Source organism: Ovis aries, chromosome 12 (assembly GCF_016772045.2).
Source record: "Ovis aries strain OAR_USU_Benz2616 breed Rambouillet chromosome 12, ARS-UI_Ramb_v3.0, whole genome shotgun sequence".
Lineage (NCBI taxonomy): Eukaryota > Metazoa > Chordata > Mammalia > Artiodactyla > Bovidae > Ovis > Ovis aries.
This window is the reverse complement of record NC_056065.1, coordinates 2,128,484-2,152,975: the sequence shown is the minus strand read 5'-3', so window position 1 is coordinate 2,152,975 and position 24,492 is coordinate 2,128,484. Positions and strand designations below refer to the sequence as shown.

Here is a 24,492-nt window from a genome sequence, read left to right as displayed (position 1 = left end):
GGAGGTGCAGTCCTCCACAAGGCCTGGTGAGAGAAGAGGCGGATGTCTTTGAAGTCTTACTAGACCATCGACCTCTCAGAACGTGATGACCTGTCCCCTCCTGGCAACAGTGAGAGTAGATACCCTGAACACTGAGTAAGTGCTGACGTGACATGTTATCGTCAGGTATTTCGGCGTTACAGAAGTGACATACCTGTCTTCCCTTTCTTCCCCTTGTTGACTTCTAGATTAGAACCGTCACTGCGACTGTTAGGGAAACTGAAGGCCCAGGCAGAACTGCGAGCCCAGGTCGGGCACCTGGATGCGCAGCGACAGCCGTGTGCAAGCTGCGTGCCTTTCCTCCAGAAGCACTCAGCAGCTGGTGGTTCTCAGCTGGGGCCATTCTCTCCCTAAGTGACGCCTGCCAGTGTCTGGAGACACGTTTGCTTGTCATAATCGGTTGGGCAGGGGGTACTCCCGGCTGCAGGGTTCTCGAGTAGAGGCCACGGATGCTGTTCAACATCCCCTAGTGCACAGAACATCCCCTCACCCAGCAAAGAACTGTCCAACCTGAGATGTCAGTGGTGCGAGAATACTGGAGCAGGTTGCCACGCCCTGCTCCAGGGGATCTCCCTGACTCAAACCAGCATCTCTGAGGTCCCTTGCATTGGCAGGCAGGTTCTTTGCCATCTGGGCCACCTGGGCCACCTGGAGATGGAGTCCTCTCAGGCAACTGTCTTGCGAAAGCCTCCTACTCTGTTCTCCCCCTGTTCTCGAGGGTCAGTTTAGGACCTTCTCCATCCTCTTCAAACTCCTGCCCCAGCCACTTCCTCTATTACTCGCCACTCTCTCCTTCCATGCTTCCAACAAGCCTTCTTAGACGTCACTGCTTCCTCACCTTAAAGGCCCTTGCGTGCGTGCGTGCGTGTTAAGTCGCTTCAGTCGTGTCCGACTGTGCAACCCCATCAACTGCAGCCCGCCAGGCTCCTCCGTCCACGGGATTCTCCAGGTGAGAGTGCTGGAGCGGGCTGCCGTGCCCTCCTCCAGGGGCCCTTCCTGGCCCTTGCGCGTCTCCTCTTAGCTGCAGCGTGCTTCCCCCCCTCTTCAAACTGCTCTCCTGCCTTTAGACCTGTTTCTCATTTCTTCAAGGTAGCTGTTCCTAGACCCTCGACTAAATAAGGCCCCTCTTCCATATTTTTCATAGCAGCATGCTATTCTCCCAACGTAATGCTTCACTGCACAAATAGTGTGTGTTAACCAGTTGGTTTTCCTAAGCCATGAGGGCAGGGTCCACACTCGTCACTTTCACCACTGTATTCCCAGGACCTAGAAAGTATGAGACATAATAGATACTTAGTATTTACAGCCCAGGTCTCTCCTGAGCTCCATTTCCATTTGAATCTCCTTATATGCACAAAATCAACACATCCCAACTCATCTTTTCCTACCTCATCACCACCTACACTTTTACCCATCTTCTTTATCTCAATGAATGGCACCACCATCCACCAACTGTCCAAGCCTTCCTTGACACCTCCCTTTCCCGCATATCCACACCCACTCAAGAAGTCTGTCACGTCCAGGTAGCTTTCTCTCGAATCCGTGCATTTCTTTTGGGCTTTCGTCTCAGATACAATAGTTTCAACTGCCAGCTCTTCAATTCTTACTTGCCTTGAACAGATTAGTTTTGCTAAGTCTTAAATACCTCATGGGAAAATAGATGCCAGGTCAGTACATACTAAATGTTCAGTAAACGTTACCTATTATTATTCTTTCCAGGTTCCCTGCCATTAGAAGTATCATCATTCCAGCCCAGCCTGTCGCCACAGCCCAGCTCTGTCTCTGATCCAGCCAGCACTCCAGTCTCTTACCAACAATGCAGCCAGAATGATCTTTCAAAAATGCAAATAAGATAATGTTACGCTCATTTGAGTCCTTTGACAGCTCTCCACTGCCTTCAGGGTACGGCTCAAACTTGTTAGCTTGGCTTATCACAGCTTTGTCACCCAGCCCCTCCAACACTCCAGTCCCATCTCTCATCACTTCTCCAATCACAGCCTCTGGTCCAGAAAGGCGGAACAAGTTTGTTTCTCCAACAAGCCATTCTCTTACCTGCAGCTCTTTCATTACTGCTTCCTTAGTCCATGTGGAAATTGTCTTATGTCCCTAACTCAAGTGCTAGACTGTGAGGCAAGGTGAGGGAGATTCCTTATTCACTATGGTATTCCCAGTACCAAGCAGGCTCTGGCTCATATTCACAATGAATAACTGTTTATTCAATGAATTTAACTCATCCTTTATTTTGAAGAGAAAAAAAAAGCAAAAGGAAAATATTAATTTAGGGTTGGGCATGTACATAGCAAGATTATCCCTCTATCCCGAAACATGTTAGCAACCTGAAATTTTTCTAATGGCACTAATACTTGTTTTACCTTTAGAGGGTGGATTTAAGCAAATCCCAGAAAACAAGTACTGGCTAAGGATTTGTCTGTTAACAACTATTTAACTCAAGTCACTGGTTTCAGCTTGCCTTCTAGCCTCAAGACTACATTCAGCAAAGATTAGAAATCTGCAGTACTAGGAATCCAGCTGAGTAGCATACAAAATCCAGGTAACAAAATAAAGTATGCGGTTGTTATTAAAAAGTTAACTTTTTAAAGAGGTCACAAAACATGGAAAAAGCCGTGTGAACACAGAAGCTGGCTCCATCCTTATCTCTGATGTTCATTTTTTAAAAAATGTTAATTTGTGGCATAGACAAATCTCAGCTGAGGCGCGTGGGATCCAGCTCCCTGCCCAGGGCGTGAACCCCGGGGCCCCGGCCTCGGGAGTGCAGAGTCCTGGCCACCAGGCCACTAGGGAAGCACCCTGCTCTCCTTTGTAAAATGCCATCCCTGCTGCCTGTGTCACGCCCACCCCCGCCCAGGTGCTCCTCATACAAGCGCCCGCCACCTATCTCTAGGGCACCTCATTTGTGCTCCCGGAAGTTGTGCGAGTGCCAACCTGTGCCAACTACGTGATAGATGTAAGCTCAGGACAGCTGACCAGCAGCTTTATCCACCTTAACGGCCTTAGGCCTCAGCATGTGAGCTAGCCAAACCCTTTATGGACAAGTTTCACTTCTGATATCCCTCCAAAGAACAGAACCGGGCGGGGGCGGGGGGGGGGGGGGTGTGGGGAGGGGAGAGTGGTCACAGACTAGTTTCAATGAAGCTCCTGAAAGCAAATGTGAAATGTACTTTTAACAAGAGATTTCCTAAGTTTCACAGGCTTTTCAAGGAGGGCTGTAATCCCCAAAAGTTTAGGATCCCTGCTAGAGACCCCAGCACATGCTCAGCATACAAGTCATCAGTGAATTCTTTGTGACAAGCCCTCAGTACCTCTCACACAAGCCTTAATTCAAAACCACAATGAAACAGAATCCTGCACTTGGTGCCCCTTCATAAACTCAAGGGCAATCCAGAAATCTCTACATCACTAGCAGAGGGTGGCAGACAGGTTGACGTATTCATGGGTTCCGAAGAGTCAGGCAGTCTTGGGACCAGAAGGCGGCTTGCCTTAAATCACTCTAGACACGCAGGTGTTCTGTGAGCTCTAATTCTCGGGGCTCCAGGGGGAACCTCCACAACTCACTGCCTTAGCTCAAGTTGTTAATAAAGAATACTCGGCAAATTCTGAGGTTTCCTTCAAGATTAGGAACCTAAAATTGAAATAGCCCGCCAGGCTCCTCCACCCATGAGATTTTACAGGCAAGAACACTGGAGTGCGTTGCCATTTCCTTCTCCAGAGAATCTTCTTACCCAGGGACTGAACCCAGGTCTCCCTCAGTGCCGGCAGATTTTTTACCATCTGAGTCACCAGGGAAGGCTGATAAAAAATTCTCTGCAATTCCTTCCAGACTGGGAACCTAAAAATGAAATATAACATTTACGCTGCTGCTGCTAAGTCGCTCCAGTTGTGTCCGACTGTGTGTGACCCCATAGACGGCAGCCAACCAGGCTCCCCCATCCCTGGGATTCTCCAGGCAAGAACACTGGAGTGGGTTGCCATTTCCTTCTCCAATGCAGCAAAGTGACAAGTGAAAGTGAAGTCGCTCAGTCATGTCCGACTCTTAGCGACCCCATGGACTGCAGCCCACCATGCTCCTCTGTCCATGGGATTCTGCAGGCAAGAGTACTGGAACATTTACTCTATTAATAGTTAATTGTGTGTATGACTGGGGGTGGGGAGATTAAAAGTTGTTTTTAAGTACAATAACTTCTATTGCAAAAGCTACTCTCTTCATTCATTACCGTCAGACCAAATTTGTGGTCTGACACAAATTCAAAGACAGAAAACAATATTTTGCTGTATACAAAAACAATTCTGTATTTCCGTAATAATGACACCACAAAATGACCAAAAAAAATATTTAATACAGAAAAAAGCACAACAAAATCAAATACATAGTGCAAAAAGATACAGAGCTATCAACTTAGTGACGCTTATAAAGATTAGGCAAGAACTCATGAAGATATTTCTTCATGTTCTAGGCTGGTTTCAAAGGTTTTTTTTTCCACCATATTTGCTACTATTATTAATGATGACTACCTAATTAGACGTTATTTGGAAAATTGCATGATTTCCATATACTGACTGCATTTTATGCCACCTATTCAAGTGCATGTAAGACAATTTTTTATATCAAGACCATAGCAAGGCAGTTGTCGCTACTGCCCGAATTTACATACACAGTTCTCTCAGAACCCAGGGCCAGAACTCTTCTAGACAAGAGACCATGTGAAGCAAAGGGTACATAAGCTAGAGGCATGGGTAAAAGGAAGCATCGCAGGCTCTGCTAGGCAGGCACAATGGGGAGCCCGGCTTCCTCTGAATATACACCCCGGAGCGTGGTCTACCAAAAGCTTAACAACTTCTAGTATCTTCTTCAAGGCAATCAGAGGTTCTATTACTCCCCACACTTAGTCCCAACAAACTATGAGGTAGAAAGAGTAGTATGTGAACTTATTTTACAGATGGGAAAAACTGAGGCTTAAGGTCAAGATTAGGATTCATGATGGTAGAATAATTTTATTCCTTATCTCTATCCAAGAAGCACTTAACAGGGCCTAGCTATAGACTAGAAGAGAGTCCTATTTAAGAGGTTGCCTTGCTAGGTGCTGAGGCCAGAAACATTTCACTCCTTTAAAAAACATTTTCTGTAACTTTCTAGCAAGGAAAAGAAAAAACTAAATGAGGCATTTTGATTCTTTATGAAAAAGAAAAAATGAGGCAAACTGTAGGGGGACAATGTGCACAGTTCTATATGTAAATGGACAACCAATCAGGACCTACCCTGCTCAGCACCCGGAGGCAGTCTGTATGGGAGGGGACTTTGGGGAAGGAGGGACACATGTATACGTATGGCTGTGCGCCTGAAACTGTCACAACACTGTTAATCGGCTATACTCCAATATACTTTCTATTAAGTAAAAAGTTAAAGCAAAATAAAGTTAACTCTGCTCGATATTATCTAACAACGTGAGTGGGAAGCGACTTTGGAAAACAACAGATATATGTATAGGTGTGACTGAGCTGCTCTGCTGTACACCTGAAGCCCACACAGCATCGCTAAGCACCTACACTCCCGCACACTGATGAAATGAACAGTTCATGTACACAGGTCTTCAACCACAATTGTTTTTAACAGATAGTAGCTCTGATGCCATCTCTTTGCTTCTTATTGCTAGATTCCACCACCTAATTCTGCAGGAGAAACATTCCCCAGGACTGACGGGAAAAGAGGAATATTATCTAAAGACACTGGAGTTACAACTGTCCAAGAGGTGATACAGAGAGGCCTTCGGTATAAAAGCAATATCCAGAAGTAGGTAATAACTTTGAATTCCAGGGAAAAAGAACAGCAGGATGGAATCGGAAATGTCTGACAACAAAGTACTTACTGTTTAAAAACAAAAACCAGAAAACCCTTGGGATAAGAAACTAGATATTCTGATAAAATGTTTTAATAATATTAGTTTTCAATAAACCATTTACCAAACTACAGCAACTACAACAAATATTTTCCAAACTACAGCAACTGAGAAAGGAATTGCTCTGACAGCACCATCTGGCCCTTGTGAGGGTTCTTGACCCATCCTGCCCCAAGAAATAAGCAGTTCTACCTGCTGGGCTATCCTCCAAGACAACATTTAATAAAGATCCCCAGTGAAGAAAAACCACCTGCAGAAGGAGCATCTTGGATTTCAGGTAAGCTCCCAAGAAATACTAAGTACCTCTTTCTGAACACTTCTTTCTCTGTAACATTCCAGTCATTCAAAAGGCTCTTGAGAGAAGTACAGTAAACCCCAAGTGTAAGCTTATTATAATATTTTAACAATACCACGTTCCCCAACAGTGGCATTATTTGGGATTGCACATTCATTGCATTAAAAGATCTATCTCAAAATACTAATAGGACATTTTCCCACGGAAGAAAAAGAGATCTGGTTGCTAAAGAGAGAATACAGTAATGGCAAGCAAGGAACGCTCTATCAAGAAAAAGAATATCTCAAGACGATCCGGAAAAAACTGTTCCCAGATTAGGTCTGGGGGGGTCACCTGAACCACCACCTCAGATAATCTCCATTTCCAGTTTAGCTTTGGAGTCTCCAATATTTCTCCTCATACGCTAAACTGCAACTCAGCTAATCACAAATGTGGACAATTCCAGTAAAGTAGCCTCAGGTACCCTATGGCAGTGCAAAATTCTAGACATTTGTAAACACTGTATATGGTATTTTTGGCACAGGGGAGAGCTTGCCGGTCTCTTTATCTTTGAAGTGCAGATTCTAAAATCACCTGGTCCACAGCCAGTGTTAGCAAAAGCATTAATGGTCTTGATGGTGTATGCACATACATAAACACCCACAAATGAGAGAGCTGTCAAAATGAATGCTTCTTCAGGACATGAGCAATTTAAGCAGGTATTTGGCTAAATGGAAAACAACAGATTCACAGTATCTAAAATCATACACTTTCACGGACTTCCCTGGCAGCGGTTAAGACTCCGTGCTTCCAGCGCAGAAGGCACGGGTTCAATCCCTGGTTGGAGAAGTTCCACATGCCATGAAATGTGGCAAAGAGAGAGAAAGGAGGAAATCATACTTTCAGAAGATTATAATTGTCTGTGGGGAGAAACCAAATAGTTGGCTAACAAGTTTCCTACTTTCTAAAAGAAAAACCAAGCAATAACATTACAATAGCTCTGCAGATACACTGACCCAACAGTTCACATATTTCCCCTTAGCAACTGTCAAAGAAGCCAGCACTGCATTCAAAGAACATTTCAAAAACAGGCTACCTAAAAATAAGATCCTCATCTTTAAAAGTAAGCTCTTACAAAACAACACTGCATACAGCATTACACACAGCTTTAATACATAAATATCATTAAAACACAACTGAATATTTCAAATGCCTGGCAGTGATTCAATCTTAAGACAAGTTTATGGCAGTTTAGTAGCTGGTCTGTCTGGACGCTGATCCATTGTTCAAGTCTAAGATTGGGAATCTATGATATTCCATAGATGTGCTCTGAAGAAATGTTAATATCAACTTAAAGCGTTGCTCTAAGATAAAGTCTGATTAAGTATAAAATACAAAAGCACACCAAGGATTGTAAGTACCAAGCACACCGAGGATTATAAGTACAGTGCAAGTAGAATGAGTTAAAAGAGGCAGGAGACATTTTCAGCTGTAAACTAGAAATTCATTGCTTCTCTAAGGATCTGTCATTTCTGGTCTGAACATTTTGTCTGGGATAACACGGTCATAAATATTAATTTAAATAACTAAAATAAGAAATCTGATGCTAATGTGGGATGATCTCATTAATCATAAGTCTATGGTGTTTCTATTGGAAACAATAAACTCCACTGACACCTACTTTAACAGATCTTTTCCACACAATTAAGATTTCAAGCAAAGCATGCCTTATCTATAACTAGGACCATAATAATTTAATGTCTAAAAGAAGACGTTTGAAAGTGAAAATGGAGAGAAAGAGAAAACCTGTGTAAGATGCTGAAAAACAGAAGTAAACTGGCCCTGTCTCCAGAAAGCCAGAGCATCCTAATCACCCTAATTACAAACTAAATGCTAGTGTCTGGAAGTCAAGAGTTGCGTCATCATATAGCAATAACTACGCAGTCTTAACACACAAACCACGTCTTGCTTATCTGTACCACAGTGACACTGAAAAAAGAACAAAATCAAAAACAGATCAAGAAGATGATTTAAAACTTACTGCAGGTAAAGCCCTGCTCTGACAGCTTTATTTAGCCCTTTTTAGGATCCCTATGGTTTTTCCAGCGGTCATGTATGGATGGATGCGAGAGTTGGACTGTGAAGAAAGCTGAGAGCTGAAGAATTGATGCTTCTGAACTGTGGTGTTGGAGGAGACTCTTTAGAGTCCCTTGGACTGCAAGGAGACTGCAGTCTAAAGGAGACTGGTCCTGGGTGTTCTTTGGAAGGAATGATGCTAAAGCTGAAACTCCAATACTTTGGCCACTTCATGTGAAGAACTGACTCACTGGAAAAGACTGATTCTGGGAGGGATTGGGGGCAGGAGGAGAAGGGGCCGACAGAGGATGAGATGGCTGGATGGCATCACTGACTCGATGGACGTGAGTCTGAGTGGACTCCGGGAGTTGGTGATGGACAGGGAGGCCTGGCGAGCTGCGATTCATGGGGTGGCAAAGAGTCGGACACGACTGAGCGCCTGAACTGAACTGAACTGAACCCATCCTAACCCGAGAAACACAAGGAGTTCTACTCGCTGTGCTGTGCTCCCAAACAACATTTAATAAACATCCTGGGGGATGGAAGAAGGTATTCCATGAAAGTGGAAATGCGAAAGAAAGCTGGAATAGCAATACTCATATCAGACAAAACAGACTTTAAAATAAACACTGTGCTAAGTTCCCAGGCGGCACTAGCGTTAAAGAACCCGCCTGCCAATGCAAGAGACGCAGGAGACACAGGTTCGATCTCTGAGTTGGGAAGATCCCTTGGAGGAGAGCACGGCAATCCACTCCAGTGTTTTTGCCTGGAGAAGCCCATGGACAGAGGAGCCTGGCGGGCTGCAGTCCATGGGGTCGCAGAGTCAAGACTATGAAGCGACTTAGCACCCAGAGCACGTAAGAGACACAGGATGACAACAGATAATGATCAACACGTCAATCCAAGAACACTGGAAATGCAGAGCAACTGTAAACATAAATGCACCCAACACAGAAGCACCACAATATGTAAGGCAGACACCAAGAGCCACACAGAAGGAAACGGCAGCCCACTCCAGCGTTCCCGCCCAGAGAACCCCACGGACAGAGGACCTTGGCGGGCTCCTGTTCACGCGGTCACAAAGAGTCAGACACAGCTGAGTGGCTAAGCACAGCACCAGAGCCATACAGGGAGGAACTGACGGGAACACACAACAGTGGTGGGCTTTTAAAATACCCCACAGAAAATTAGCAAGGAAACAAAGCCTTACCTGACACATTAGACCAGATGGGCTTAACTGACATTTATAGAGCTCTGCATCCAAAACCAGCAGAATGCACACCCGTCTCAGGTGCACACGGAACACTCTCTAGGACTGACCACAAGCTGGGGCCACAGGGCGAGCCTCGGCAAATTCAAGAAAACTGAAAGAATATCAAGCTTCTTTTACCATCAGGCTATGAGACTGGAAATAAATTACAGGAAAAAAAACTATAAAAAACAAACATGTGGAGGCTAAGCAACATGCTAGTAAGCCACCAATGGGTCACTGAAAAAAGGCCAAAGACAAAATAAATATCTAGAGACAGACGAAAATGAAAGCACAACAATCCAAAACCTATGAGATACAGCAAAAGCAGTTCTAAGAGGAAAGTCTATGGAAGTCTCACCTCAGGAAACAAGAAGACAATCTCAAAGAAGCAACCTAACCTGATACCCAAAGCAACTAGAGAAAGAACAAGCAAAACTCAAAGCTTAAAAAAAAAAAAAAAAAAATCCTCAAAGATAGTAGAAAGAAAGAAATCACAATGATTAGAGAGAAAATAAATGGAATAGAGACAAAGAAAACAACAGCAAAGATCAATGAAACTAAAAGCTGGTTCTTTGAAAAGGTAAACAAAATTGATAAACCTTTAGCCAGACTCATCAAAGAAAAAAAAAGGAGAGGACTCAAATCAATAAAACTAGAAATTAAAAAGGGGAAGCTGCAACTGACGTCACAGAAGCACAAAGGATCATAAGAGACTAATACAAGCAACTGTACGCCAATACAACACACAACATGGAAGAGACAGACACAGTCTCAGAAAGGTCCAGCATTCCAAGACTGAACCAGGAAGAAGTAGAAAACATGAACAGGCCAATCACAAGCACTGAAATTGAAAACTGTGATTAAAAACTCTCAGCAAACAGAAGTCCAGGACCCGATGACTTCACAGGCAAAATCTATTAAACATTTAGAGATGAGTTAATGTCTATCCTTCCGGGAACCCTTTCAAACAACTGGACGGGAAGGAAACCCCCAAACTCATTCTACGAGGCCACCATCACCCTGACATCAAAAGAAGACAAAGATACCACAAAAAGAAAATTACAAGCCAATACCACTGATGAACACAGACGCAAAAATCTTCAACAAAATACACGAAATCCGTATTCAACAATACATTAAAAGGGTTATACACTGTGATCAAGTGGGATTTACTAAGCAGTTATGCAACGACTGTTTAATGTTCATAAGTCAGTGTGTACACCACATTAAAAAAAACTGAAGAATAAAAGCCATATGCCCAATAAAGTGGAAGTTGCTCAGTCATGTCTGACTCTCTGAGACCCCATGGACTGTAGCCCTCTAGGCTCCTCTGTCCAGGGGATTTTCCAGACAAGAATACTGGAGTGGGTTGCCATTCCTTTCTCCAAGGTATCATCCCGACCCAGAGACGGCACCTGGGTCTCCTGTATTGCAGCAGGCAGATTCTCTACCATCTGAGCCACCAGGGAAGCCCAATGATCAACAGATGCAGAAAAGGGTTCTGACAAAATTCAGTACTCGTTTATGATAAAAACTCTCCACAAAGTGCATACTGAGGGAACATACCTCAACATAATAAATGCCATATTTGACAAACTTACAGCTAACGTTATATTCAACGGAAAAAAGCTGAAAACATTTCTTCTAAGGCCGGGAACAAGACAAGGGTGTCCACTCTCGCCGCTTTTATTCAACAGTTTTGGAAGTCCTAGCTACAGCAATCAGAGAAGAAAAGGAAATAAAAGGGATCCAGACTGGAAAAGAAGCTGAACTGTCACCGCCTGCAGGTGACACGATGCTACACACAGAAAATCCTCGAGACACGGCCTGAAGACTGCTAGCACTCATCCACGAAGCTCGAAAGCTGCAGGTTACAAATTAATGCACATAAACCTCGCATTTCTACACAACAAAAGGTCAGAAAGAGATTCCAGAAACAATTTTACTTACCATTGCATCAAAATGAATAAAATATCTTAGGAATAAACCTACTTAAGGAGACAAAAGACCTGTACTCTGAAAACTGTAAGATGCTGATGAAAGAAGTCACAGACACTAACAAATGGGAAAATGAAACACACTGTTGACTGGAAGAATCAACAGTATCAAAATGACTATACTACCTAAGGCAATCTACAGAGTCAATGTAAACCCTATCAAATCATCAATGGCATTCTTCACAGAACTAGAAAAAAAAATCTTAAAATCTGTACAGAGACAAGATCCTGAATAGCCAAAGTACTCCCTGACTTCACAATATTGTTAACTGACCACACTCCAATATAAAATAAAAAGTTTTAAAAAATAAATAAATAAGTGAAGAATAGTCTTTGATCAAATGCTGCTGGGACAACAGGGCATCATAGACAAAAAAAAAAGAAAAAGAAAAATCTTCATCTAATTACCACAACTTACACAAAATTAAAGCAAGACGAATCACAGATTTAAATGTAAAATATCAGACCACAAAACTGTTATGGAAAACAAGGACAAAATATTCCAGATTTGGGGCTAAAACAAAGAATTTTTAGACTTGACAGCAAACCACAAAATATATACAGAAAAATTGATAAACTGAACTTTATCAAAACTACAAACTATTTATGAGAAAGATCCTCTGAAAGGGATAAAGAGACCAACTACAGAGTGGGAGAAAATATTTACAAACCCCATATACAGCAAAGGACTGATACCTAGAGCATAAAAAGAACTCCCAGTCCATCCTGAATATTCACTGGAAGGACTGACTTTGAAGCTGAAACTCCAATAATTTGGCCACCTGATGTGAAGTGCTGACTCATCTGAAAAGACCCTGATGCTGGGAAAGATTGAGGGCGGGAGGAAAAGGGGACGACAGGATGAGATGGTTGGATGGCATCACCAACTCAATGAACATGAGTTTGAGTAAACTCTGGGAGTTGGTAATGGACAGGGAGGCCTGGCGTGCTGCAGTCTATGGGGTTGCAGAGTCGGACACAACTGAGCAACTGAACCCCAAACTCAACAGTAAGAAAGCAATTAGAAAATGGGCAAAAGACATAAACACTTTACCAAAGAGGATGCATACGGCATACAAATGGTTCAGGTTCACCTGTCTCAGGTTCAATTAAAAGGTTGTTAGGAAAATTTTAATTAAAACCACAACAGGATATCATCACATATCTATCAGAATGACTAAAATTAAATATTATATGATAGAGACGGAAAGCACCAAATTCTAGTGATCATGCAGAGAACTGGATCACTCCTAAATTGCTGGTGAGAAAGTGAAATGGCATAGCCATTAAGGAAAAAGCATTTGGCAATTCTTAAAAGCTAAAATTCATTTACCATACCTTCTTATCAATTCTATTACTAAGCATTTATCCCAGAGAAATTAAAACTTTAGTTTGTCCAAAAATATGTACACAAATGCTTATAGCAGCTTTTTTCATAATGGCAAAAACTAGAAAGAATCTAGATGTCATTCGAAGAGTGAATGATTAAGCAAACTATAGTATAGCTATATCCTAAAATGCTGCTCAGCAGTTAAAAGAACAAATTATTCACATATACAACTCAGATGTATTTCCAGGCAATTATGCTGGGGGAAAAAAAAAAAAATCCAATCCCAAAAGGTTGCATACCATATGGTTCCATGCATGAGCATTTCTGAAGTCACAACATCACAGAAATGGAAAACAAATTAGTAATTTCTAGGGCTAAAGAGGGGATAGGGTTATAAGGAACATAACAGGTCTATAAAGGATTATAGGATTCCAGCAGTGATGGAAATGCTTTTTATCCTGACCACATCAACGTCAACATCCTGGTTGTGATGTTATACTACAGCTTTTCAAGATGTTATTATTGGGGGAAATTATTACAGATTACAAGGCATCTCTCTGTACTGTTTCCTACAGCTGCACGTGAATCTACAATTACCTTAAAATAATTTAATTAAAAGACAAACAAAAATGGGCAGAAGACCTAAACAAACATTTCTCAGAAGGAGACATAGATGGCTTAGAGGCACATGAAAAGGTGTTCAACACTGCTATTAGAGAAATGCAAATCAAAACTACCTCACATCAGCCAAAATGGCCATTATCAAAAATCCATAAACAGTAAGTACTGGACAGGGTGTGGAAAGAAGGGAACCCTCCTATGCTGTTGTGAGAATGTAAAATGGTACAGCCACTACAGAGAACAGTATGGAGGTTCCTTAAAAAAACTAAAAACAGAGCTACCATATGACCCTGCAATCCCACTCCTGGGAATCTATGTGGAGAAAAACAGGTCAGAAAGGACATGCCCCCCCGAGTTCACTGCAGTGCTGTTTACAATAGCCCCCAAAATGGAAGCAACCTAAGCGCCCGTCAACAGCGGAGTGGGTAAGGGAGGCGTGGTCCATACGCACAATGGAATACTGTTCAGCCACTAAAAAGAAGGAAGTAGCGCCGTCTGCGGCAACACGGACGGACCCAGAGATGCTGTATGACTCGGCAGAAATGTCGTGTGACATTCCTTACATGCAGAATCAGAAAAGAAATCATACAAATAGACTTAATTACAAATCAGAAGCAAGTTCACAGACTTAGAGAACTTAGTTACCAGCAGGGAAAAGTCGGGGGAAGGGATGATGAGAGGCTCTGAGACTGACATGTACACACTGCTATGTTTAAAACGCATACCAAAAAGGACCCACTGCACAGCACAAGGAGCTCTGTTCAAGGTCACACCGCAGCCTGGATGCAAGGGAAGCTCAGGGTAGAAGGAAGTGAAAAGCGTCAGTCGCTCAGTTGTGTCTGACTCCTTTGAGGCCCCAGGACTAGAACCCGCCAGGCTCCTCTGTCCATGGGATTCTCCAAGCAAGCATACTGGCGTGGGTTGCCACTACCTTCTCCAGGGGATCTTCCCAGGGATCAAACCTACGTCTCCCACATCACAGGCCAATTCTTACGCATACATGTATATGTATGGTTAAGTCACTTTGCTGTGCACTTGAAACTATCATAACATTGTTAATTGGCTACACTCCGATATAAAATGTTTTAAAAATAAAACAAAGATCCTGGATCATGGAAAACAAACTGCAGAAGCAGCATCTTGGATTTCAGATAAGCTACAAAAGAAATATCACCTCCTTCTGCAGATACAAGTCTTTGTAACATTTCAGTCCTTCAAGACTCTTGATAGGGGTTCAGTAAACCTAAGTGTATTTACTGAAATATTTTCAGCTCAAATGTGCAGTTTAAAATCTTCTAAGCAAAGTACTTACAGCTAATGGGGACAGTAAAAACCCAGGTGATCCAAGGGGAAAAAAAAAGTAGCGTAAGGCAATTCTGGGACAGGCAAGGATTCACCAAATTAGCAGCAAATATCTATATACAAAAATAAAAATGTCAGACTATTTATTAAGCTTTCTTCAAAAACTCAACTTTATATAAGAGGGACCATAGGGTACAAGTGCAGATCCCAGCTTTCCCTATTCCTCATTTTACTTGCAAAAGCAATAACCTGGCAAAATTAAAACAAAATCAACAGCTATCAAACTATCATGAAGAACAGTATGGGCCGGGGAGGGGGGGGAATGGGGTATAAAGTTACCTAACTTCCTAAATTTTTAGAGCACTTACCATAGTCTAACGAAACACTGAACTTGAGGGACTGATTCTATTTACTGAGGGGAAAAAACCTTTGTCCCTAACGCCTGGAGACAGCCAGAGACCTAAGCTCCATCCCCCAAGGAGGACAAACACTGGATAGACAGTTCAGGTTCCTCTGCCGCCTGTACTTGTCTTTCCAGTGGGAGGAGTGATTTACCGGATTATGTACGAGAAGCGGACATGTACTGCTTTTTCTCTTTGAGGACAAACGGTTAAGTCTCTATTCTCTCTGAAGTCCTATTTTGGCTGCAGCTCATATTCTGCAGTATTTTAAGGCCATCGGTTATTCCAAATTTAATAAACACCACAGTTTAAACAGTTAACAAATAACGAGAAGGAAGAAAGCATAGTTTAGAGATTTACTGTATGGGACTTGGATTCCAGAAAGAGCTCTGTCACTAGCTGTGACTTTCAGTAGTCACTTATCCTTTCCGCCTCATGTGCAAAATAAGAGGTTGAGTATGAGAGTGTGTGCTAGTTAGTTACTGCAGGTTTAACAAAATTTCTCTAAACATAATGCTAAATAAAGGGATTGTGTTCTACTGTCTGTATCTGTGTGTGCACCAGCACCTGTGAACGCGTGAGTGTGTGTGTTTGGGGCAGGGAGTTGAGTTGGGCTTATAACAAGCAACCCAAGTTAATTCTGAAGATCCTTCACTTTAATAATTTTAGGGCCTTGATCTTCAAAATATTCATACCCCTAAGCATACACCAAAATTTTTTCCAATAGGGAAACTAGATAGGAATATCTATAAGGAAAGCAACTTAAAGATATTCGATTTCCATATGTATTATCCTAATATTTATGTGCTCAGATAAAACCTCTTCAGAGTGATCTTTAAATACTTTCCTTTTCCCAATGGCTATAATCTCTATTTTCAGAAGGCAGGCTGCTTCTCACCCGTCTAGAATCTCATGGGGCATTACCTCAGAACATTAAAAAAAACCACTAGAGGCATCAAATAAAAAGACAGAAACCGCTAGCAGGCTCCCAGGAGACAAAGAGGGCAGAGTACGGCAGAGATTGCTTTGGTCACAATCTCTGCGCCTGTCTTAGAACTGCAACTGAGACGGCTGTGCCACAGGTGCACCCAACACACACACCTGAACTAAGAGTCAGGCCAAACAGGGCCTTCCCTGGCGGCTCAGCGGCAAGAAAACTCCATGCTCCTGATGCAGGGGGCATGGGTCTCCATGCTGGTCAGGGATCCCATATGCCGTACAGTGCGGCCAAAAAATAAATATAAAGTCAAACGTTTCAACTGCAAATGAAGTCTGCTTTGGCTGCTTAGTTTTATGATGTGCATAGGCTTTGCCAGTTTATATGACAGGACTTTTCCTATAAATTCAATCAGCCAAATCTACAGCTCCAAGGTTTTGGCAAAAATACATTTAAAGCACAGCTGCACTATATTGGATACATCCTCTTTAAGCACTTAAAGTTACTTTAAAACTTTAGAAGTCACATTCAACAGGTGCAAAAGGAAAACTAATCAAGGCTGAGAGTCATGAAATGATGGAGGAGCTGCCTGGAAAAGGATCCAAGAGAACATTCCGCGAGACAGAGATGTGCTACTGCTTGCTCCAGGTGGCTACTGAGATGTCTAGAACTCAGCAGAAGGCAACACTTTATTGTTTGCTAACTACACCTCAATTTTTAAAAGGTGCAAAAAGTCATATGTACTTTTTCAAAATTGTTTTTTGAGGTATGTTAGCAAAAATGTTGGATATCACTGTTCTAGGCACTTTACAAAAATAATCGTTTCTCTCAACCACACAACATAAAGTAATCTACTTTATACATTAATTACTTATGCTTTTTCATTGATAGCTTTAGTATCTTTCTAATAGCCACCTTGGATTTTGATGCCCAAGAACATTCCCTACCAGAAAATAACAGTAAGAAATTAAGTTAAATAAAAACGAATGCATTTCTATCTGTTACTGCTCCCTCCCAGGCCCTCATCTTTGAAGACAGAATGATTAACTTCTCTTTTAATGTTAATAGTCTCCAAATTGATAATTTAGTTCTGAAGCACTTATTCTCTGATACTATAAGTTTAGAGGTAAAAATGTCCTAGAACATAAAAGTTCACACGAATAAATGAAATGGGCACCCTGCGTAGAGACGCTCAATACTGATACTGGGACACATGACCAGCTCTGTTAATATCTGTCTGTAATTCACTGATTCAGCTATGCTACAAAAACCTTAATAACCAACTGAATCTCCTTCTTGCAAATAGGACAAGAAGCCCCAGCCTTCTTTAGTCTTCTGGCACAATGAAAACAAGTGACAAGATGGCCTGTCCTCCCGTGAATAATGTTCCCGTTTCGTGGTCTTTTCTCACACAGACTACATGGCTTCAAAAGATTCTGGCAATCCTCCATGTTTTCTGTATCTTTTCTCTGTTCAAAAAGGTTATCTGATTGTTCTCCCATGCTTGATATCGTCTCCTGGCTTTCAGAACTATGAGCCAAATCCAAGAACTCCACCGAGTTGCAAGGATCCAAACGTTTCACACTTTCTTCCTTTATGTATGTGTCTTTCGGTCTAACAACTGGAGCCGATACAGTTCTTCTGCAGTCAGGGACATCAATTCCTTCACCTTCTTGCTTTTCAGGTATGGCAGTGATATCAGATGTGGAGAGAGAATGGGTTAACTTAGAACAATCTGAATACCAATCCTTCCTCAAGGCCCAGCAACGAAAACAGTACCTCTTGCTTGGAGAGTTAAATTTCTTGCACTCAGTACACTGCCACTCGTCCTACAAAGACAAATGCAGCCAGTCAGTACTCACTCAGTGGACAACATGACACTGAGAGGAAGGGAGAGTAGGCCAAATTTTCATCCCCTCACACCAGGACAGCGAGAACCCAGGCATTTCACACCAGACACCGAAGTTCCAGCCTAGAACTTGAACAAAGTCTACAGCCACATGCAAGGACATCTTGAGAGGCTTTACAACGATAGTGACATGATCCCCACTTTAAGCCAGATGTGACGTAGTTGTCTTTAAGGAAGTTAAGCTGCTTTAGCTTTCTATTTAGTCTGGGTGCAATCTGCAGTGTTTGCTTTTACCCACTGCCTTCTTTTCACAAAAAGGCTGTTCTTTGTACAACTTACTCTTTTCCCCAGCAAGAGGCTAAAGGAGGAAGCAAAGGTAATACTCAAGATGCCATTCTTTACTACTGATTAAAAAGTGTTATGCAATCTGTCAGAAAGGAAGCTGAAATTGATATCTGACGACCACTACATTTATTCCTTCTCTCACTGTTCTCAGGAACAGATGGGTAACTGTATGCCTAAATCACACTCTGAAAAATGAATGCTCCTGTCCTTGAATGCCAGGTAATTTTTTTCCCCACTTCTCCACATTCAAATTAGGAGATACCAGAGTGCAATGCATTTTAAATGCCTTGCTTAATTCAAAGGTAGCTACCTGGAACCAGTCAAGTGCGTTTAAATGTGGGCAACTGCCTGGCTTTGACAGGATCGATGATTTGATACATGCTCACTTGATTACTTTCAGAACAAAGGCCAAGCACTTCAAGTTTAGAAGTCACAACTCAACTGCCTACACTGAGAGGCAGGGATATGACCATTTGGTAAACTGGGATGCTTCTCCAGAGAGCCTCAGAACATTCTTGCCAGTTTTAAGATCCTCAGATCTCACCTGCAGTGCAATACAAATATGCAAGGAACTTCATAAAGACCTGGAATCCATAACTGACGGTGTGTCAGAGTCTAATCTGCATCACTTTTCTTCTTTTAGTAGTGCACAGAGTAATAGGGTTTATCAAATTCTATGGCAGCTCTGAACTGATGAAATATAGTCTATTTGCTTAACAGGTTTCCTGGGCCCCAAGACTCTCAAGAATCTGATTAGGATAGCACTTACCTCTGCTATTCGTATTATGGTCAAGAACACTTAATGGACCAATATATCCGACGCTATTACTTAGCCATGTACAGACAAATAATTCGCAATGCATTACCATAATGGTCAGCAGTGGTGGGGTGGGAGCTAGGGGACAGGATAAACACTAGAGACAACCAAAGACTTTTACATCCCCAAGCAGCAAACTGTAAAATCCCCTCCTTAACCTTACTCCGCCATCTTTCTTCCCGCAGTGAGTTAGCTGAAGAAAGTACTAAAGAGCCAATGGGGAGCTAGCAAGGAAAGAGACGAGCAAGACATTCATTTGAGTCTAAACCTGAGTGGCCAACTGAAGACAAATCCAAACCTATTCCCTACCAGCTCAATGAAAATTCAGTTAGCAACCCTTCATTCATATAAACCTACATGGAAATTAAGCCATTTTCCATGTGTTTCTAGTTAAGAAAGCATCAAAAGTATAATACTTAACAAAAACTTTCAGATAGCGTACAGGTCTCTTTGGGACTAGAGAGAGGTGTTTAGCAGGAGAAGCAGTACAGGGCTCCTTTGAATCTAGGCACCCACTGCATGATTTCCAAAGGGCTTTGAAGGCAGGAAGAAAGGCACACAGAGGGGCATTTAAGTCACCTCTTCCCAAGGCAGGGAGAGCATTCGATCAACTCATTCCCTTCTCTTCTCAACTTCCAATAAAAATCTAACGAGATATAAAGAAACCAACATCTCCTACCACCTAGGAAAAGCAGAAGGAAATGGGGAGAAAGGGCACTCTTCAACACAAGTGAACTGCTGGGACATTAACCTCTGAAGACATGAGCAGTGTCAAACAGCTTATTAGAAATTCATACCTCAGAGGTAAGTTCTATATCAGTATCATCACCTATGGATTTAGGGTCCTCAAGGTCATCATTTTTTCCCATTTCAATCACCTGCGAAAGCAAGAACATCTCATTAGCCAGGTTTATGTATTTTAGATGAGGTTGTTACCTGAGAGCAAAAAGAACAGAGCTTCAGTTTAAAGCTCACATTCTTCCTCCATCACTAGCACTTAAAAATGAGAGTTTATATGTGAGATCGAAAACATGATTCTGTACATACCTAGCTGACACTCCAGTAGAATAAATGATTGAAAAGCACCAAAAAGGGCTACCAAAGATCTCTTCAGCATTCAGAAAGGGAGAGCGTTCCCAAATTTATGTATTTAAATAAACAGTATCAGGGTATAAATCATTAAATATAGAAATGTTTATCTTGAGAATCTAGGAAGGCATTCATTAGAATAAAATGGGATTACATGAGAAAATGTGGGGAGTGTCTTCTAAACTTTAAAATTCTAAAAATTAAAACCTCACTTCTGTGATCCACAAAGTCCTATCCTATTTTTAAGACAGGCCTGGCTAACTTCCTGTAACTCTTAAGACTGGGTAAAGTATTAACAAATGAAAAGGGGAGACTGCACGAGTCACCTGTGGCATAAAGCAGCACAGCGTCCGGTGACCGATCTGAGCAAGCTAGACTACGCGCACGTAAGCACAATCGGTGCGAAACCCCTCCACAACATACCTTTTTGTCTGTCACTTTCCCTACTTCTTCACTTGTTTGTTCAGGATCAGCAGCTTCAACTTTTTTTCCAACACCAAATTGCTCTGACACTGACTCATTCAAAAACCACAAGTCATCTGTGGTGTCTGAAACAATAGCAGTACCTATATCCTAACAGAAATAAACAAACATCAGTTTTTGTGAAGTGAAGTCGCTCAGTCGTGTCCAACTCTTTGCGACCCCATGGACTGCAGCCTATCAGGCTCCTCCATCCATGGGATTTTCCAGGCAAGAGTACTGGAGTGGGGTGCCAGTTGAACCAAAGTAGATGAGCCCAAAAGTCAATGTCCTCATACATCTCAAAAGAATGCCTCGCCTTTCTTCTGCAGATTTCTATTCATTCAACAAATATCTACTTGGCAGTGACTATGTATAGACTAATGCGTGGATATGAGAGTACTTGGCAAGGAATTTTCTATTTTAATAGTAACACTAGAGAAACAGCAATGAAGTGCTTAAAAGCTAAAAACTCTCAGCTGCTCAACTAAATAAAATCCATCTACATTCCTTTTCACAGGTGGCAATCTGAGGACCTAGACAACTTTCTGTTAATTGTGACATATTCTTCCCTGTAACTCAATGATGTTTATTAAAGAAATATGAGAGATACTGATGATAATGCAAACCTCTATCCTCTTTCTGAATTCTTCTGTTTTATCGAGGAAAAGCTGGTATATAACACTTCTTTCTTAATTCTTAAACAACTTTAAATATAACTTTATTTTCACACTCATCTATGGATACTTTATGACATGTTTTTCTACAATATTCATGAGACAACTGATTATTTTATTCGTATATGTCCATTCACTCACTGAACAAATAGTGTCTATTATGTGTCAGATACGAAGCAGGTACCACTTACTAAGCAATAGAATAGAGTGGTCAATAAAAGCAATAGGAATAGAGTGGTCATTAAAAGCGCTGGACTTGTATTTCAATGGGGTCAGACAGACAACAGACACACAAACAAGACACGACAACACAAAGCAGCCCAGCGGGGAATGAAAAAGAGCAGAATGGTGGTGGACTAGACTGCGGAAGTGTGGCTAGACCTCAGGCATGCTCTAGAAGCCTGAACACGGCACATGACAGGGAGAGAAGCCAGTGAGATCTCTGGATGCATGGCTAGAGTAACTGAGTAGAAGGAAGACGTAAGTAAAAGGACACACTTCCCTGGTGGTCCAGAGGCTGGGACTCAGCACTCCCCGTGCAGGGGGCCCAGGTTCGATCCCTGGTTAGGGAACTAGACCCCAAATGCGGCAACTAACCGCTTGCGTGCTGCAACTAAAGCTCCCACATGCTGCAGTCAAGACCGGCGCAGCCAAATAGGCAGTAAGAAATGTTCAATGAGAACATCGAGAGCTTTCTTTTGGGGTTTAAAAGCATTTATTTGGTTGCGCTAGGTCTTACTTATAGCACACAGGATCATTACTTACAGCATGCAAACTGTTAGTTCTAGAGTATGGGATCTAATTTTCTGACCAGGGATCAAACCTGGCCCCCTGCCTTGGGGGCACAGAATCTTAGCCACGGACCACCAGGGAAGTCCCGAGAGTTCTGTATTGAACATGGAGAATGTCAGGTCATCCAGTTTTGAGTAGGCAGTTAGATGCGGAAGCTGGGCACTGAGGAGAGACATCAGGGCTGAAGAGACAGATTTGAGCATCGCATGCATATAGATGGCACTGAAAAGTCCTAGCACTGAACGGGAATTCTTAGACAAGGTAATGTATGTTTCAAGAGTAATCAAGAATGTCACTCCATCAAAAGAAAAAAAAGTTCCTCTTCAAATGTGAAATTTACCTGATTTGTCTGTAAATCAGTTGAGCCATTACTTCTAGGTGTATAGTTATTTCTTAAGTTTCCTAAAAACCACCAAGGCAAGCCAGCTACATCCCACTCCTCAAACCCGAGGTCCAGTCTTGACGTCTCTTCTTGAGTTAAATTTGCTACCAAGTCTTCATCTACAAAAGTCAAATGGAAAAGATGATAAATGTATACCACACTTAAGAATCAAGACTCTCTTCCTAATGCTTAAAATTTCTCGTACAAGGCAAGCAAAAGGAAAATCCTTTTCCCAGTAAGAAAGAATCAGAAATCAAATACCTGTATCAGTTGCAAAGCCCAAATCTCCTTCCTCTGCTTATAGATTTCATTAGCAAATAATGAAACTAGAGGTCATTCATCAAGAAACATAAACTCCGAAAGCATCCCAACAATGACACTGTTCTAAAAGGATTTCTCAATGGCCACCTGGGGGCATTTTAAACATGCCACCACTGTAACAACTAAGGGATGCCTTGCCTCGTGACTGCAAATGGTGACGGCATAGTGGCCCAGCCCTTGAGACAGAAACCAGGTGCACAGACCATCCTGAGCAGTCACAAGGCTGTCAAGGCAGTCTCACTAGCGCCACATATTTTCGGATGTTTCTCAGTGATTCATATGTTTCAGCAGGTAACAACCACTATGAGACACTGAACTCTAGGCTGTCCAAATAAATACACATCTATGTCCTTTCTGGATCAACAGGCTCTTCTGGAGTTAAGATATTTAAAAGCTGGAAATACTGCAAATCCAGGACATAGTAAGGGCCCACACATTCCAAATAAAAGATCTTGTGTTGTACATCTGAATGACACTCAAGGGAGTCACTAACGTAAGTCTGTTGCTGCCACATGGAACTCTCTCCGTTCTTCCCCACTGTCCCATCTTTTCGTTGCGCTTTCTTACTCTTCTCTACCTCCTCCTAATACACTAGGCACGCCAACGGCCACTAGAGGTGTTTAACTGTGCTACGGTACATACAGTTGGAAAAATGTCTGCAATAAATGGATCCTTGCCGGAACAGGTACCCTATCTACTTACAAATTATGCTGTTCCTATTAAAAGGTACACCTGTGCTCAGGGAAACTTCAACTACCTTTTATTTACTCACTGCTGAAATTATGAGAAACCTAATTTTCAGATGGTATCACATTAAACTTATCTTCAACTCTTATCTTATTCAAGCTCTGTAACTTCTTCTGAAGGGAATGAAAAAAAGGCCATTCTTTCCCCATGTAAAAATTCTGTACTTTCTACCTATACACATCCTTGAGAATATTAAGCTATTAATTCTCAAAATTTACATCATGAACTACAGTTTCTTGTCTTGGCTGTTGTTATATATTAAACAGCCTTTGAGTAGAAAATAAGCAAAGGCTTGTATTTAAAGAAACAAAATTACACACTTAGGACCATACAGACGGAAATAAGCTCCCAGCTAACTAACTAGATAGCCCAACATTCAGCTTATATTCTAAGCAATTTAAAGAAAACAACCTAACATAATAAACAGATTAAAATTTATCATTTACAACAACTGTAGCATCATAACCTTCTGGGATGTTGCTAGAGGTCTAACCTGCCACTTGTGCAAATGTGAGTCAGGTACCTACACTAGAAACCATCATCCCGTAAAATATCTTTGAGAAATTTATGACTTTACATTATCTTTGCAGGAAAGAGTTTAGGAAAGACTTTATAAAGCAGGGTTTAGGGGAAACTTCTGAAACGCTGCTCAACTCACTTAACCCGACTGCACTATATCTAATATGAATGGGAAAGATCTAATGACTACCATCCAAGGATAAAGGAACCACTAGGCTTCTTATGTCTCATTCTTGGCTCTGAGACATTAGGTCCATTTTACCATCTCTGCAAGCTTCAAAAATATATGAAAATTAGCCTTTGCTTCAAGCAGACAAACAAAAATAAAATTCTAACCAGATCAAATATATACAG

The 24,492-nt window shown here is 41.9% G+C and overlaps 1 protein-coding gene across 6 annotated transcripts in view; it reads right to left on the bottom strand.

Annotated features, from left to right (window-relative positions):
* Positions 1 to 4,374: 4,374 nt before the first annotated feature.
* The window catches only part of MDM4 (MDM4 regulator of p53), a 49,850-nt gene continuing 29,732 nt past the window's right edge, over positions 4,375 to 24,492 (bottom strand). For 3 of the 6 annotated variants that reach the window (XM_042256942.1, XM_012186937.4, XM_042256943.2), the window contains exons 8-11: positions 22,510 to 22,670; positions 20,665 to 20,814; positions 19,950 to 20,030; positions 4,375 to 17,970 (exon numbers count right to left, since the gene is read on the bottom strand). In XM_042256942.1, coding sequence (XP_042112876.1) covers positions 17,398 to 17,970; positions 19,950 to 20,030; positions 20,665 to 20,814; positions 22,510 to 22,670 — 965 coding nt within the window. In that variant the 3' untranslated portion in view covers positions 4,375 to 17,397. Of the gene's footprint in view, positions 20,031 to 20,664; positions 20,815 to 22,509; positions 22,671 to 24,492 lie in introns of those variants that run through there. The other 3 variants (XR_001043816.4, XR_009595779.1, XM_060396270.1) reach the window with 2 other exon arrangements.